At 42.3% G+C, this 16,120-nt stretch overlaps 2 protein-coding genes across 3 annotated transcripts in view; one reads left to right on the top strand and one right to left on the bottom strand.

Annotated features, from left to right (window-relative positions):
* Positions 1 to 6: 6 nt before the first annotated feature.
* On the bottom strand, positions 7 to 13,601 carry LOC114004759 (translation initiation factor IF-2-like; the record flags this gene model as incomplete). Its single annotated transcript, XM_027765943.1, has 4 exons — positions 13,575 to 13,601; positions 11,149 to 11,589; positions 10,792 to 10,948; positions 7 to 60 (listed from the first exon to the last, which is right to left on the bottom strand). Coding segments are annotated over exons 1-4 (679 nt in total), but the record flags the coding sequence as incomplete, so codon positions are not given.
* KIAA1328 (KIAA1328 ortholog) overlaps positions 11,527 to 16,120 on the top strand; it is a 283,315-nt gene continuing 278,721 nt past the window's right edge. For both annotated transcript variants that reach the window (XM_027765941.1, XM_027765940.1), the window contains exon 1: positions 11,527 to 11,701. The gene's annotated coding sequence lies outside the window, so the exon portion shown is untranslated. The remainder of the gene's footprint in view (positions 11,702 to 16,120) is intronic.

Raw genomic sequence — 16,120 nt, 5'->3', positions numbered from 1 at the left:
TATGACGTGCAGCAGGTGCCTTTTCTATGATGGTCACCTCTGTTACACCTGGGGAAGATTCTGGAGGAGGAAAAAGAAAGTCTGTAGATTTGTAACTGTCCTGTTCTCACAGAGTTCTACTCTAGAGGGTGGCTAACTGTTGATAACTATCCTAGAAATTTCTAGGCCCTCTAATGAACTTTTTAAAAAAGTTTATTTTTTCATGAGAATGTAAGAGACAGAGAAAGAAAAGTACCCTCAACTGGGTCTCACACTGGATCTATGCCCTCTACCTCAAGCCTTATCAATCAGGATCATGTACCTGCATGTACAGGTCAATGTGGGAACCTAAACTGTGATCTTCCATATGGATTTAGCATCACTTGAGCAGGAGGTTACCGCTGTGCCAGCTCATTTTGATGGAACTTTCATGCCATGGTCACGGTGAGCCCCAATGAAGTCACAGCCACAGACTGTTTCCTTGCTCTGATCTATCCTCAGAATACCATCAAAAGATCTTGCCCAACTTAGGTTTGTTTCCTATTCAATCCTGCTTGGTTCTCCCTTTGGTCTGGAAGATGAGGGTCTTCTATCTGTTTGATTTTATCTTCCTCTACCTCACATCCATAATTGTGTTCTAGTAGTGTCAGGGCCATATTCCTTCTATCCCTCTATCCACAAGGAAAACCAATCTGTACCCAAATACAATTATATTCTAGCCCTTTTCCAATATACATGCCAAAATATGTCCCTACTTTTCTTTGTCTGCCCAAGTTCTACCTATATTTTAAGTCCATACTCAAGTTCCACTTTCCCCTGGAACCATTTCAGATTACTCCAGTTCGCAGTGATCTCTGCTTTTCCTGATATCCCATCCCATCTCATCTAGGGTAGGGGCCATACTTACATTCTATTTTGAACTATGTCTTGGTTACTTACTATGAGACCCAGGCAAAGTATAAACAGGAAATGTATTGAAATGAGTTTCTGAAATCTCTAGGACTATGGCAGAGACTTTCAATTTAGTTTTATGTAGCAAATTAACTGTAATTTTGACAGTATCTTTTCTATGTACCATAATGTTTTATCCAAGTTGTCAGAAAACTCAGATTTGGATTGCAGCAACAGTCAATTATAGGATCTAAGAATTTTGGACTCTTATCTAGTCTAGTCTTATATTGGTTATCCTATTATATCACCTTAGATGGGTCTTCACTTCCCTTTGCCTTCACTAAGACAGAATAATTCATCCCTTGATAGTAGAGGCAAAGGAAATAGAATTGAATCTGACTTGGGAAAATGAAAAGTACCATATAGTTATTTAAAAAAAAAAAAAGAGGTTTCTGCCTTAGGGCACGTTACTTGCCTGAGAGAGAGAAAAAGAAGGACAGAGACAGTGAGAGAGAAAGTGAGAAGTCACCCTCCCAGGAGGGATGGTCATGCCGTCATCCCTTCTCTTTCATTCTCCTCCTGGGATCTTGGGCATGCGTGCACATGTGCCCAGGATGATTTTCAAGCCACTGGGTCAGTCCAGGACTTGAACTGTGGTCGACTACGTGGGAATCCAGTGTCCAGTGATGTAACCACTGTGCCATCTTCTGGCCCCAGTTACACAATATTTTGTCTGCCTTTTGCTCCAGGCCATTAGACTTGAGGTGAGTCTATGTCCCTAACTGGCTGGGTTGAAGTTGTTAAGTCTGTCCCTTCATGGGTGGTCTCATTTGGCATTGTTCCACCAAAACCAAGATAAAGTATAATAATTGTTATTATTCATATTTTACAGAAAAGGACATTGAGGCTGAGAGATTAAGCGACAAAGCTAATTATCTGACTCCACCTACAAGCCTATTCGAGAAAAGAAAAGCTTATGTACAAAAGAGTTGCATGCTCCCTGTCACAGCTTTTTAGCAATTATCCTATGGAAATGTAGGGTCTAGCTTTAATCAGTTTTAGCACTTCAACTGAACTAGAGCAGAAGAATACAGAATTCTTTGCCAACAACCTGGCTAGTTGCACAATGTTATCTGACCATACCACAGGGCAGTCTAGAATCTAGAGGGTTGCAAGAGGACACATACAATTCTCAGTTTATAACAAGCCTACCTAAAAAAGCTGTAGTCTCAGACAGAACTACTGTGATGGTACTACAGATAGTGTTGTATCATACTTTAGAATACTTTCATAAGAGGCCTCTGGTCAACGGTCGGTTGGTTATGAGAGAGAGGTTCTCACTGTATTGCAATCCTCCTGCCTCACTTTCCCACGCAGGCATGCACCACCATCACCACCTCTTCTTTATTTATTTTTAATTTTTATGTATTTATTTATTTGGAGAGGTTTTTTTCACTATAGGACACATGCTCTCGCCAGACCGACAGAGACAGAGAGACAGAAAGCGAGAAATCACCCCCAGGGGGATGGTCACGCCGCAATCCCTTCTCCTCCGTTGTCCTCTTGGGATCTTGGGCATGCACGCACACACGCCCTGCGTGAGTTTTAAGTCACCGGGTCCAGGACGTGAACTGCGGTCGACTACGTGGGAGTCCAGCGACATAGCCATTACGATAACTGCTGGTTCCCACCACCTATTTAGACAAGGTCTGAGATATAATGTGTAGGCTGGCCTCAAGCCCTCAATCTTCCTGCTTCAGTTTTCAGAGTTGCTGGGATTTACAGGCACGTACCACTGTGCCTAGCCTTTAGGTTGGACTGAGAATCAAAGTTTGGCCTCCCATGTGATCCCAGCCTGCAGAGGAGAAGCATCTTAGCAGTACATGTCACTATAACTAAGCCTGACAGGCCATTTTTTTAATTGTCAGAGGGTACATGTGCTTGCCAGAGAGAGAGAGAGAGAGAGAGAGAGAGAGAGAGAGAGAGAATATGAACCCTTCTATGGGACATGGTCACGCCTCAATCCCTTTTCTCCATTCTTCCCTCCTAGGAGTTTTGGCATACATGTACATGTGCCCAGTAGGTCTTTCAAGCCATGGGGGCTGGGAATTGAACTATGTTTGGTCATGCAAGATCCAACTCCCTTAACCACTGACAGTTCTGGGCCCCTCAACAGGCTGATTTTTTGCTGAGCTATGGGATTGGCCCCCAGTAGACTGATTTTTAATAACTTTCAAATAATACATTGCTTAGAAAGTACCCACTATAGAGACGTCTTTAGTCAATACTTCAGCACTGGTGGACAGGTACTAAGGATAAGGACAAGAAGGGCAGGCAGTAAATTCTCTTTGTATAATGCTCTATAACAGGGAATTGGCATAAATAACCCATTGGTGAAATCTTTCAGCAATCTTGTTAAACCAATATCATTATCTTCAATTTAAAAATCAAGAAACTGAGATTTAGAGATATTAAATAATTTAATAGAACTAAATTTCTAACAAAAGCTGTGGATACCAAGTCCGATTTTCTATAATACCATGTTGCTTTAGCAGCTTAACATTTTGGTGGCCTAACCAAAGGCATTTTGAGGATCTTTAAAAGGCAAGACCAATAACACATTGCCCTTGGTCCATCAACATGAGCGGATACATATATGAGTATATGACTAGGGATAGCCAATCCCACTGTCCTGCCTTAGTGACCAACTACAAGTGTTTGTGAGCAGCATGACTGGAATAACCTGTATGGCAGAGTAAGAGATATGAAACTCAGATCTTAAGACTAAGCAGTTCACACTAGATAACTGTGTGATATGTCACAGATTAAAACTCTCGGTGGTAGTTATTCCAAAATTGGTTGCTATCAATTCCTTCTTTCCCTCTAAAGGGACTTCTTTACCACTACTTCTCCACTGAGAGGTGAAGTTTCTTTATCGTCCTGATTTTGGAGATGGCTTGTGACTATTTTCAACAGTTCAAGATGGTGAGGAGGTGCTTTTCCAGTTTGGGACTTAAAACTTTAAGACAAGTGACAATTTCTCTCTTCCTTTTTGGTGTCCTGGGCCCCCAACTAAATCTATGCTAGTCTCCACAGATAGGCCAAATAGAAGAGCACTGAGGGAGCCAGATATGTGTGCAGAAGTCATCAGGTAATTCCAATCCCAGCTGCTAACCACGACCCTTGAGAAACCCAGAATGAGAACTATCCTAGCTGATTCAGTCAATTGTAGAGAACTGGGAGAAAGAATACACTGCTTTTCAAGCATTACGTTTTAAGGTGTTTGTTACTCAGTAGTAGATAACTGGGGCATAATTCTTAGAGGAAAGCAATCTCTGAGATATTTAACGAGGTATTTAATGAACTGCTATGTTCTCTGGTAATTACTGCCAGAGATTAGGAATGTAAATAGGAGACATCCTCAAGAAATGCATTGTCCAGTTTGGTAAACAAAAGTGAAAACTTCAAGATATGTTAAACAGGAAGACACAGACCCTAAGGGCCACAGGAAACAAAGTTACAGGGATGTCTATGAAGACTGATCAAGTGACAGAAAAGTCAGGAAACTATGCACTGCTCATCTGAGCCTTAAAAGATTATGTGGCAGTTACCATGAACTGGCTCCAGACCTACTCCTGCTCCCTCCCATTGTGCTTTTTCTGTATTTTAGACTAGAGAGCCAAAGACTACCTTTCCCAGATTCCATAGCAGCTACGTTCCTCAGGTGACCATAATTCTTAAATAGAAACCTACTCTCATAAAACTTGGAACTAGGAAAGGATCAGGTGAGGTACAGAGCAAACATGGAGACTGGATCTTCCCACAGACCATAGTTCAGAAGTATTTCTTTTTTTGGAGAGATTTTCACTATAGGGCACGTGTGCTCGCCAGACAGACAGAGACAGAGAGACAGTGAGAAATCACCCCCCGGGGGGGATGGTCATGCCGCAATCCCTTCTCCTCCATTCTCCTCTCGGGATCTTGGGCACGCATGCACATGCGCCCGGCGTGAATTTTGGGACGCGAACCGTGGTCGACTATGTGGGAGTCCAGTGACATAGCCATTATGCTAACTGCTGGTCTCAGTTCAAAAGTATTTCTATCTCACGGGATTGGGAGCTGTAATGGGGCAGCAGCAAGAACAGCAGTAGCAATTTCCTGATTTTGTGGCTCTTTATTACATTAGCTGCAGGTGCTTCTTACTTAGCGTTCCTTTTTTCACAGTAAGGTTCCCAACTTAGTCTGCTTCCTTCGCTTCCCAGTGATTTATTAGGGTAATATCATTTAATTCATCCCTTTCTGCTTTAAGTAACTGAAGCATATTTCTTGCTTTGTATTCATTCTATGGCCTTCAATTAAGAACCCTGATAGACAGGTTCGAGTTTGTGAGCTCAGCAAAGGTGACTTTCCAAGACTGATCAATGTGCACAGGTCAGAGTAAAGGGTCAATGCTTAAGAATTGTGTCCACAGAGCCACATGAAAATATGAGAGGTTTAGGGATGCAAGATATGACATAAAAGGTCTTTAGAGCCAGAAGAGAAAATTTAAGATATCTCTGTGGTTAGATAACGCTTAAAGAGAATACCAAAGCAAGTTAATCATCTATTTCACAAACCAAAGAATTAGATAAGGATATACTTGAAGCCACAGAGAGTGAGCTATTTGGTGGATAGGTAGGGAGAGGACAGGGGATACATGGAAAAGTTGTATGGCCAACCTTAAGTTATTACAATGAGAAGAGCCAGCTTGTGGGGTTGGCCTTTGGCTGGTCTAGTGGGATTCGAATGACTGAATTTCTTTTACATTGATAAGGCTCTTCTGCCTACCTGTGGCACTAAAACTACTGAACATATGCTAGTTTTTTAGGAGTCTGAAATTTCGATAGCTATGGCTGGTTGTTTTGCCAATGTAGCTCTAAGAAGTCTTCCCTGGGTAGAAACACTGCATATCACTTTATGAGGAAGGGGTATATTTCATGTGACCACTCACAGGAGGGAAAACTCAGTTTTGGAAAAGCCTGTGCATAGATTCCTCTAGATGCCACCTGATACAAGAGGTCTTTAAAAAGTTCAGAGAAAATGTGTGTTATTACAAAACAGCATGAATTTCAAAAATTTTGGGTACCAAAAAAAAAAAACCTCACACATTTTCAAGTCCCTTTTTATGTCTTTTCATCTTGCTGATCAGTATAATAAATTATAGCCAGTATTGTCTCAAGTCCTGTGAATCCCTAAACATGTGAGTGGTTGTGGGACCTCAGAAACATGCATTCATCTTTCATGCATTCATATTTAATATTTACAAATTAGTTTGCTTTTGGGATTTTTTTTGAAACAGAATATAGTTGGGTTTTGTGTGCCAGATTTAATTTGTTTTTATTAATAGGTGATGTAAGTCCAATTCCTATTTATTATTATGATCTTAATTCTATCATTTATTTCATAATTATGTATATTATATTCAACCTGCATTTCTTTTTGAGCTGCTTCTCATTTGCTCTTTAAAACATTTGGGGGAAATATGATAATTTTCTGATGTTGAGTAATAAATGATCACAAATTAGCAGCTTTAAACAATATCCCTTCAATAAGTCGCAGTTCTGAAGCTTAGAATCATGACTGGGTTCTCGGCTCAGGCTGAAATCACGGATCTACCATTACACCAGGTGTGCTGACTGCTCAGGTGTCAGCTGTTAAGCTCTCCGGAGTTTGGGGTCATCTCACAAACTTGTTATTGACAAAATTCAGTTCCTTCTTGTCTGTGGCACTGAAGTCTATTTCCTTGTTTGCTGTAAGCTGGGGCCACTCTCAGCTTCTACTTGTATTCCTTATCGGACGGTCCCATCCAGCTTCACGTCAGCAAGTCCTTTTTAGCTTCCAATCTCTTTGCTTTCCCTTTCTGTAAACAGCCTGTTTTAAAGGGCTTAGGTGATTAGATAGGGCTCACCTGGATAACGTCCCCTGTGGCAGTTAGCATAGGATAACCAAAGGTGTGATATCCCCTTGGCTTCACAGCCCTGTGAATTAGAGCAGTAATTCTCACAGGGCTATTTTCAGAATTCCTTCCTTTCAAAAATAGCTATACTGAGGTATAATTTACATACCATGGACTTCACATCTTTAATGTATATAATTCAGTGGATTTTAGAATATTCACCTATACATCTTAGCCCAACAGGAAATTCTGTACCTATAATCGACCACTTCCCATTCTCCTCTCCTCTCAGCCTCTGGCAACCACTCATCTACTTTCAATTTCCATAGATCCTCTTGTTTTGGACATTTCATATCAATGAAATCGTGCAACATGTGGCTGTTCTCACAGGCTTCTTTCACTTTCTTGGAGCATATATCAGTACTATTACTTTTAATGGCTGAATATTTTTTTGTATGCATACACGTTTAGTTTATCCATTTATCAGTGAATGGACATTCGGTTGTTTCCACTTTCACCTATTGTGAATAATACTGCTAATTTGTGTACATATGTCTTTGTATAAGTATTTTTTCATTTGTCTTGAGTATATACCTATACCAGGTCATATGGTCACTCCATGTGTAAACTTTTTTTTTTTTTTGGAAAGGTTTTTGCTATAGGGCACGTGCGCTTGCCAGACAGACAGAGAGAGACAGAGACAGAAAGCGAGAAATCACCTCCCAGGGGGGATGGCCACGCCGCAATCCCTTCTCCTCCATTCTCCTCTCGGGATCTTGGGCACGCACGCACACGCGCACAGTGTGAGTTTAAGCCACCGGATCTGTGACTCAAACCGCGGGCGACTACGTGGGAGTCCGGCGACATAGCCGTTAGGATAACTGCTGGTCCCTACGTTTAAACTTTTGATGAATTGCAAAACTCTTTTCCAAAGATACTATGGCATTTTACATCCCCATCAGCAGTATATGAGGGTTCAATTTCTCCATAACCTCTCCAACACTTGTTATGTCCTTCTTTTGAGTATAGCCATCCTAGTAAGTATGAACTGGTATCTCATTGTGATTTTAATCTATATATCTCTAATGAGTAATGATCATGATCTTTTTTTTTTTTTCAATTTTTTAGAGACTTTTTGCTATAGGGCGTGTGTGCATGAGGGAGAGACAAACAGCGACAGAAAGTGAGAAATCACCCCCAGAGGGGATGGGCATGCCACAATCCCTTCTCCTCCATTCTACTCTCTGGATTTTGGGCACACACGCACATGCGCCGGGCATGAATTTCAAGCCTCCAGGTCCAGGACTTGAACCATGGTCAGCCATGCAGGAGTCCAGCAACATTACCATTACACCAACTGCTGGTCCTGATCATGATCATCTTTACACATGTTTACTAACCATCTGTATATCTTCTCTGAAAAAATGTTCACTCAGATACTTTTAAGTTGCATATTTGTCTTTTATCATTGAGTTGTAAGAATTTGTTATAGACTCATCCTATAAAACCTTTTTCATATGATGAGTAAATATTTTCTATTTTGTGAATTATCCTGTCACTTCCTTGATGCTACCTTTAAAATCACAAACTGTGTGTGTCCGTACGTACTGTAGGGAGCATGTGCTTGGGGTGAGGATGAAGGGAGGGGAGAGGAGAGGGAAAACGAGACAGCATCCCCGACAGCAGGGGATGGCCATACTTCAATTCCATGTCTTACATTCTCCTCTTGGAATTTTGGCTTTCCCTCGGCATTTTGGGCATGTACACGTGTGCCCAGTGTGTTTTCCAAGCTGCCACGGCTGAAACTGGAACTACTCAGTAGGCCATGGGGGCCTGGATCTAAGCTGGATCTAGTTACCTTAACCACCATGCCACTGGCTGGTCCAATATTTTTATTTTTGATGAAGTCCAATTTATCTTTTTCTGTTATTCCTAATCTATTGCCTAATCCAAAGTCACTTAAAAACTCACCTAAGGCCTAAGACTTCTTCAAAGAATTTCAACGTTTCAACTCTCACATGTAAGTCAAGTTCCATTTGGAGTTTTTGTGTATGATTTGAGGTTGAGATTCAATTTCATTCTTTTACCTGTGAATAGCCACTTGCCATAGCACCATTTATTGAAAAGACTACTTTTTAAAAAACCATTTCACTGTCTTGACATCCTTATCAAAAATCAGTGTACCATAAATGTGAGTTTGTTTTTGGATGTGGTCTTGGGCTTCCCTGGATACATTTTCTTTGTTTCTGACGTTAAAGGGAAAGCAGCCAGATTTCACCACTATGTATGACGTTAGCTGTGGGTTTTTCTTAGGTGCCCTGTACTAGGTTAAGGATGTTCTCTCTCTGTTCTACCCTATTGCTTGTTTGTTTGTTTCTGTCTTTTTTTTCCCCATCATGAAAGGGTGATGGATTTTTGTCATGCTCTTTTTATATAGCTATTAGGATGATTATGTGAGTTTTGGTTTTTTAATCTATTAGCAAGATGTAGTTCATTACTTGACTTTCATGTTAAACTATTATATTCCTAGGATAAATCACATTTGGTCTTGGACTTCTATTATGAAAAAGAGACAGTCAAATAAAATAAGCAACCAAATAGATGCATAAGTTCAAACAGTGATAAGTGCTATAGGGACAAAATAAAGTAAGGGAAGAGAGACAGGGAAGCTTATGATTAGAACTATTATATATTCAGTAAAGTCTTCTCTGAGATCATGATATTTGATCACAGATGTGAATGAAGAGACACATTCAGAGGAAGATACATTGCAGGAAAGAGGTCAAGTATATGTCAAGGGCTTGAAGCAAGAACCAGCTTAGTGTGTTTTAAGGTCACTGCCTTAACATTAACAGCAAGAAGGACATCATGTCCATAACAGAGTGAAAAATAAAGTCAGGAAGGCAGATGAGAGCAGAGCATACAAAAACTTGTGGCTCATAGTATAAAAATTAAGATTAAGATTTTATTGGGAACCAGCAGTTAGCGTAATGGCTATGTCGCTGGACTCCCACGTAGTCGACCGCGGTTCGTGTCCCGGACCCGGTGGCTTAAAACTCACGCGGGGCACGTGTGCGTGCGTGCCCAAGATCCCGAGAGGAGAATGGAGGAGAAGGGATTGCGGCGTGACCATCCCCCCTGGGGGGTGATTTCTCGCTTTCTGTCTCTATGTCTCTCTCTGTCTGTATGGCGAGCGCACGCGCCCTACAGTGAAAATCTCTCCAAAAAAAAAAAAAAAATTAAGATTTTATTGTAATTGTGATGGGAGGGCATTGAAGCATTTCCAGCCTATCCAGGCCTTTCTCCTTAGTTTTCTAATTCCCATTTGTCTTTCAAAATCTAGCATCATCTTTTCCCATACATGTCTTTAACTTCCCTAATAAAGTCATCATCCCCTCCTCTGTGCTACCTCTAAGCAACAATAGATTGATTACTAACCTACTTTCACACTTTTAGCAACCTACTGTTTATTTTTCACAGATCTGTGTCTTTGTCATCTTTGCAATCCCAGAGTCCAACAAGGTGGTGCTTACTAAATAAACGTTCGCTAGTACAAAAACTAGCCCATTCAGTGGTGCAAGCTTTGACTCCCGACCTACTGCAGGTAATGGGATCCTTTACCCTCGGAGAGGATATGCATCATATCCCCAGCTCATTCTGCTACCAAAAGGGTGTGCGTTTCACGCACACTGCCTCAACTGAGAACGCTTTCAAGTGACCCAAGCGCCCAACTGTGCTTAATGTCTCCCCTTTGCACGTCTGCGGGTCTTCTTCCTGAGCCTTGGAATGGGACCTTGGGTCGCGGGAACCTTCGGCTTCCCAGCTCTGCATCCGCCTGCCTTTCCAGGCCCGTGGCTCTTTCCTCTATACAGATGGAAAGCACAGCAGCTTTGCCCACGCGTGTGCTGCGTCCGGCGTCGCAGCGCAGCCCGCAGCTCCACCTTCCTTCTCCACACCCCTCGTCCCAAGCCCCCGCCCCCACTGACCTAGGATGCGGGTGATGCCCAGGGTCAGCTTCTCCAGCAGCGGCTTATTGCCGCCCAGCAGCGGGGGCGGCGCCTCCTCCATGGCTCGCGTCCCAGCTCCGCGCGCGGCCGACAGAGCGGCGAGGGTCAGCGGGACGGCTGGACCCCGCCTCAGCGCCTCGGCCGTCCAGCCCTCGTCCCAAGCCCCCGCCCCCACTGACCTAGGATGCGGGTGATGCCCAGGGTCAGCTTCTCCAGCAGCGGCTTATTGCCGCCCAGCAGCGGGGGCGGCGCCTCCTCCATGGCTCGCGTCCCAGCTCCGCGCGCGGCCGACAGAGCGGCGAGGGTCAGCGGGACGGCTGGACCCCGCCTCAGCGCCTCGGCCGTCCAGTTCCCAGCATGCCGGGAGCTGTAGTTCTCGGCGCCTGAGAGCTCGGCGGGACGCAGATGGGCGGCCCGGGCTGGTCCGGCAGCAGCAGTTCCGCGGGGCGCTCGTTCCCGCGGCCCCTGCCGGAGCCGCACACCGCACCTGGGGCCCGAAGCCTCCACTCTGCCCGGACCCTCTCTCCGCGCCGGGCCCGGCCGCGCAAGCGGGGGCGGGTCTCTGCGCCGGGCGGCCAATGGGGACTGAGCCTGGAGGCCGGGGCGTGGCGGCCCCGGCTGCGGTTGTTCCAAGAGGGCGGACGTGGCGGGCCCCTCCCGCCCGGACGCCGCGGCATTCTGGAGCCGGGACTGTATCCTTTGCCCGCCTGGCAGGGGGCGCCGGGGGGCGAGGGGCGAGCGGTCGCGTGGGACTGAGTAGAGGGAAGCAGCTCGGCACTAAGCCCGGGGCGCGGGGACGTGCTGTGTGGACTCAGTGCGGCCGCCAGGCTTTCCCTTGGCTTGGCTATTAGGTGACCCAGAGCTGTCTGTCTCCAGGCTGGAATTCCAGGTGCGGGCACACAGCGCAGCTGGTTCCACCGCTCGCTGGCTGTGAGCTCGGAAGGTGGCCCAGCCTGGGCGGGGAGGGTACCTTTGCCAACCCTCCCAGGGTGACTGAGAATGCGGAGGGAGCTTGCGTTGGAGGGAGGAGAGTGGTGGCTGGACGGGGACGGTTGGTGGCTGGGCAAAGAGTCCTTTTGTCTTGCTTTAAGATTGTGCAGTTAGGAGCAAATCAGAACCTGGGACTGCGTAGGCCTTTGGATGGTGATATATTTTCTTATTGGGGATTTAGGAGAAGTGCGAGGCTTGGCTTCATTGGGTTGTTGGTCTAGTGGTGGTTACAGAATAAGATGCGAAACATTGTACCTGGACGTGGCGTTTATTTACGAGTATATTGTGAGTCACCACTTATAGGGATTAAAGCTGGGTTATTTTGGGGGTGGAGGAGCCGAAGACCTTTTTAGCTCTGTAATATTGCCCCAGTTAAATACCTGTGATGAGACGTTTGTGTGACAGACCGTTCAAGGCTGTGTTTCGGTCGTATTTCTGAGGTTCTTTAGAGATATTACTTGAAAGACAGACAATATTATTGGGTGCCTGCTAAGACTTCTTTTTTTTGTGTGTTTGCTAACATTGGTGATGGCATTGTTTGAGCATTACTGCTACCTTCTGCAGAATCATTCTTTTGACTTCCTACATAGCTCCCAGTGAAATTTACAAAATTATGTCATCAGTTCCCCTTAGTGAGTTACTACTAGGATTAGAGTGTCATGTGCGAAGAGAGGGTTGTTTTTGCATTCTGTGCTGCTCAAGGTTTAGTGTGGTGCTATTCAACATAATTGCCACTTGTTTCCAATAGGTTGGTAAGAAGCAAATTAAATTATGTACATAGGCTAGATGGAAGCATGCTAGTGCATTGTGCAAATTAAATATTTTGTCCTTTATCAGTAAGGACGAGGAAAGAATATGTGTCTTAGGGACTCCTGAGCTAAATTAGGAAGTCTGGAAATTGAGATGAGACTTTTCTTTTGAAACACTGCCTAAATAGGATTTTGTAATAGAGATATTTGAAGGTTATTAGCTTAAAACAACCAATGGTATTGTTCTGATATAGAAGAAATGGTTTCGGGGGGCCATATATTGCAGTGGCACTACATAAGCTGAATAACAATACTGAAAGACCTTTGGTCTTAGCATCCCTGAATTCTCATGTATTCATGTAATTGTATTTCATGTAGAAGTCATATATATTCCCTTATTTCTTAAATTCTCAAAAATTAATGTAAAATATTCCTCTTCAAGTTAATAGTGAAGAATTGAAATTGTATGGGGGGGTAAAAGGTGATAGTAATTGCATCACATAGAAACTGAGTTGGAGGAAAGGAATTTCAAGGTTACTAGTATCACCTGTTTCCCCAGCCTGTTCCACATACTAACCAACTAACATCCAGTCTCTGCTAATTTCATTTTATTAATAAGTTTCTATAGGGCATAAAAGCAATGCCACATATAAATTTGTTACTGAATATTTGCAGGAGAACATAAGGATGGTTATGAATCATTGGATTTAGCCATATGTCCTTGAATCTTAATCATGCTGATGCATTTCCAGATCACTCCAATAGTAAAACCTTCAATAGAAAAAAATATCAGAAGGAATTTACCTGTAATTAGGTATTTCTTTTCACATGATCGAAAAAAAGATTTTCACTGCTTCATGTAAACACTTAGAGAAAGTGATTGAGAGATCCCTCAATTTTAAATGTTTCCATCATGAGAGGACAGATCGTCTGCCTGAATATCACCTTTTTTACTGTCCTTATGAGTTACAGGTCCTGTACAATATGATGCAGCGGTGCTCTTTTGCACAAGGTCTGTCTTACTAATGTGTAGACAGTGATCACTGCCATATTGTCATTTTAGGAGTTAAATCTTGTAGTGAAATATGTCCCTTCAGTTGTAAATTGCTTCTTTCCTCCTTATAGTCCTTAATGTCAGAAGTTAATGTTTCTACAGTATCAAAATTTGATTGCTTAAATCCACTCAAGTGTATTATTACTAACAATTTTAACAATATTTGTAACTATTATATTCACAAATATGAACTTCAAGGGACCTGAGCAAAACATTGCAGTTCCTATAATCTCTGCTATGGAATTAAAAAATACAAAGAGAAAAGACTTTATGTTGATATTAAAATGATATACTAGCCCAGAAAAATCTCCGTGTTCAATGGTAATTACCTATGCATGCATGGCTGGAAAATGATTCAAACTCAGAAGGATTAGAGAGGGCAATATTAAGCTTACTTTCTTCATGTCCTAGAAGTTTAAGATAGAGATCTTTCCTCTCTACCGCTTCTGCCCTGGGTTTCTAATTACTTTAATTCTGAGGACTTGAATAGATTGGTATCAGCATTAAAGGTCCTTTGTAACTGATCTTGTCTTCTGAGGTGCTTCCAAAGGAATCAAGGTAGAACTAAGGTAGCACATGGAACCCTCTATTAGTTCCAACATACTGTGTTATGGTACATACTGTGGTACATACTGTGTTTCTTTGACTTCCCCATCAAATATACATTTGCTAGGAATTTCTATATTTGATGAAGGTAAATATTTGAGTTCTTAAGATAATGAGATGAAGGTAGATTACAAATTATTAGTTGACATAGGTTAGAGGCTATTCCAAATATTTTTATTGTAATTTTAAAAAACTTTTTATGAAGTCAATTTATTTTATATTGGGATTACAACATTGAACAAAATAAGACAAAAATCATCACCCTTTTGGGGCCTGTATTTTAATGAGATGAGCTCATAAATAGGTAAAATATATTCTATTTCCAATGATTATAGGTGCTTGGAGAAATAAAAGGCAAGAAAAGAGCAGGTAGTAGGTGTTGGTAATTAGGTTGCAGGAAGAGAGAATTTTCCAATTTTAAATACCTACATGGGTTTGGAGGTGAAAGCTTCAATTACAGTAGAAGGTGATAAATGACCGAAGTCCTAAAGGTGGTAACAGAATGAGCCAGAAAGATAATTGGAGGAAAAACTTTCAGAGTAGGAGAAAATATAAAGGCAGGAATACTGAGGCAGGAACTTGTATAGTGCATTAGCAACTTGGTGCATTGTCATGAAAGTGACAGGATAAGAGAGGAGGAGTAGCAGGAAATGAGGTCAGAGAGGTAGGTGCCTCAGGTGTTGAGGATTGTAGGCCATTGTGAGTACTTCAGCTTTTCATCTGAATGAGAAATGATATACTTTTAAAAGTAGCATTGAGAAGTAGCCTGTAGAGGTATCATGCACGGAAGCAAGAGGGAGCAGTTATGAAGTTATTGTACTAATAATGGTGAGAAGAAAAGGGGACAGTGTTGGAAAGAAGTGGCCAGGCTATGGATACATTGGATTGTGGGAAAAGTCATGACGTACTTTTGCACAGAAAATCAGAAAAATATATGTCATGACTTTTCCGACAGTGCAATATTTTGAAGGTTGAGACAGGAGGGATTTTCTGAATGTGAAGTACAAAAGAAGCAGGAGTCAAGAATAACTCCATGTTTTTGCCCTGTGCAGCTAGAAGGATGGATTTGTTATTTACTTGAGATAGAGAATGCTATAGGAGGAGCAGCCTTTGAAATAAAGGTTAAGACTTCAGTTTTGTTATGTGTTGAATTTGAAATGCCTTTTACATAGCTGAGTGGCAACATCAGGTGTAGGGGATAGGCTCCTACTGATGATTAATTTGGCAAAAGTTAGCATGTGGTACTTAAAGACAAGAACTGAATGAGATCACCAGAGAATGTGTAGAGAGGAGTTCCAAGTAATAGGCTCTAGAGCACTCCAAGTTTTATAGGCTAGAAAGAGTCTGAGACTAAGAAGGGATGGTTAGAAAGTGGGAGGAAAATGATGAGTGTGCGATGTTTTTGATACTAAGCAAAAAAAAAAAAAAAAAGTGTTTTAAGGAGGAGAATGGTCATCTATGTCAAGTGATTGATAGATTTAGTACCAAGAAGCCTTGATTGGTGGATTCACAGTACAGGCCATTATAACCTTGTTATACTGGATTGACAGAGTCAAAAGTTTTATTTGGGATTGGTTCAAGTTTGATTAGGAGGCAATATGTTAGGGACAGTAAATGTTAGATAACTTGTTCGAGAAGTTTTGCTGTAAATAGTAAATTGGTGTAGTCGTTGCAGGGGACATAGGACCAAGAGATCTTTTTTGTTTTTTCTTTCCTAGAAAAAAATTAAATCATTACATATTTGGATGCTAATGGAGCAAGCTTAATTAGAAAAAATGGTTAATTCAGGAGAAACAAAGGGAGAATACCAAGATCAATATCCTTGTGTAAAAAGAAAGTTTTCTTTTTTTCTTTGAGAGTTTTTTGCTATAGGGCATGTGTGCTTGCCAGACAGACAGAGACAGAGAGA

This window comes from Tupaia chinensis, unplaced genomic scaffold (genome assembly GCF_000334495.1).
Source record: "Tupaia chinensis unplaced genomic scaffold, TupChi_1.0 Scaffold139952_1, whole genome shotgun sequence".
NCBI classification, from domain to species: domain Eukaryota; kingdom Metazoa; phylum Chordata; class Mammalia; order Scandentia; family Tupaiidae; genus Tupaia; species Tupaia belangeri.
Note: the sequence above shows the minus strand (reverse complement) of the source record. Positions and strands in the feature narration are given on the sequence as shown.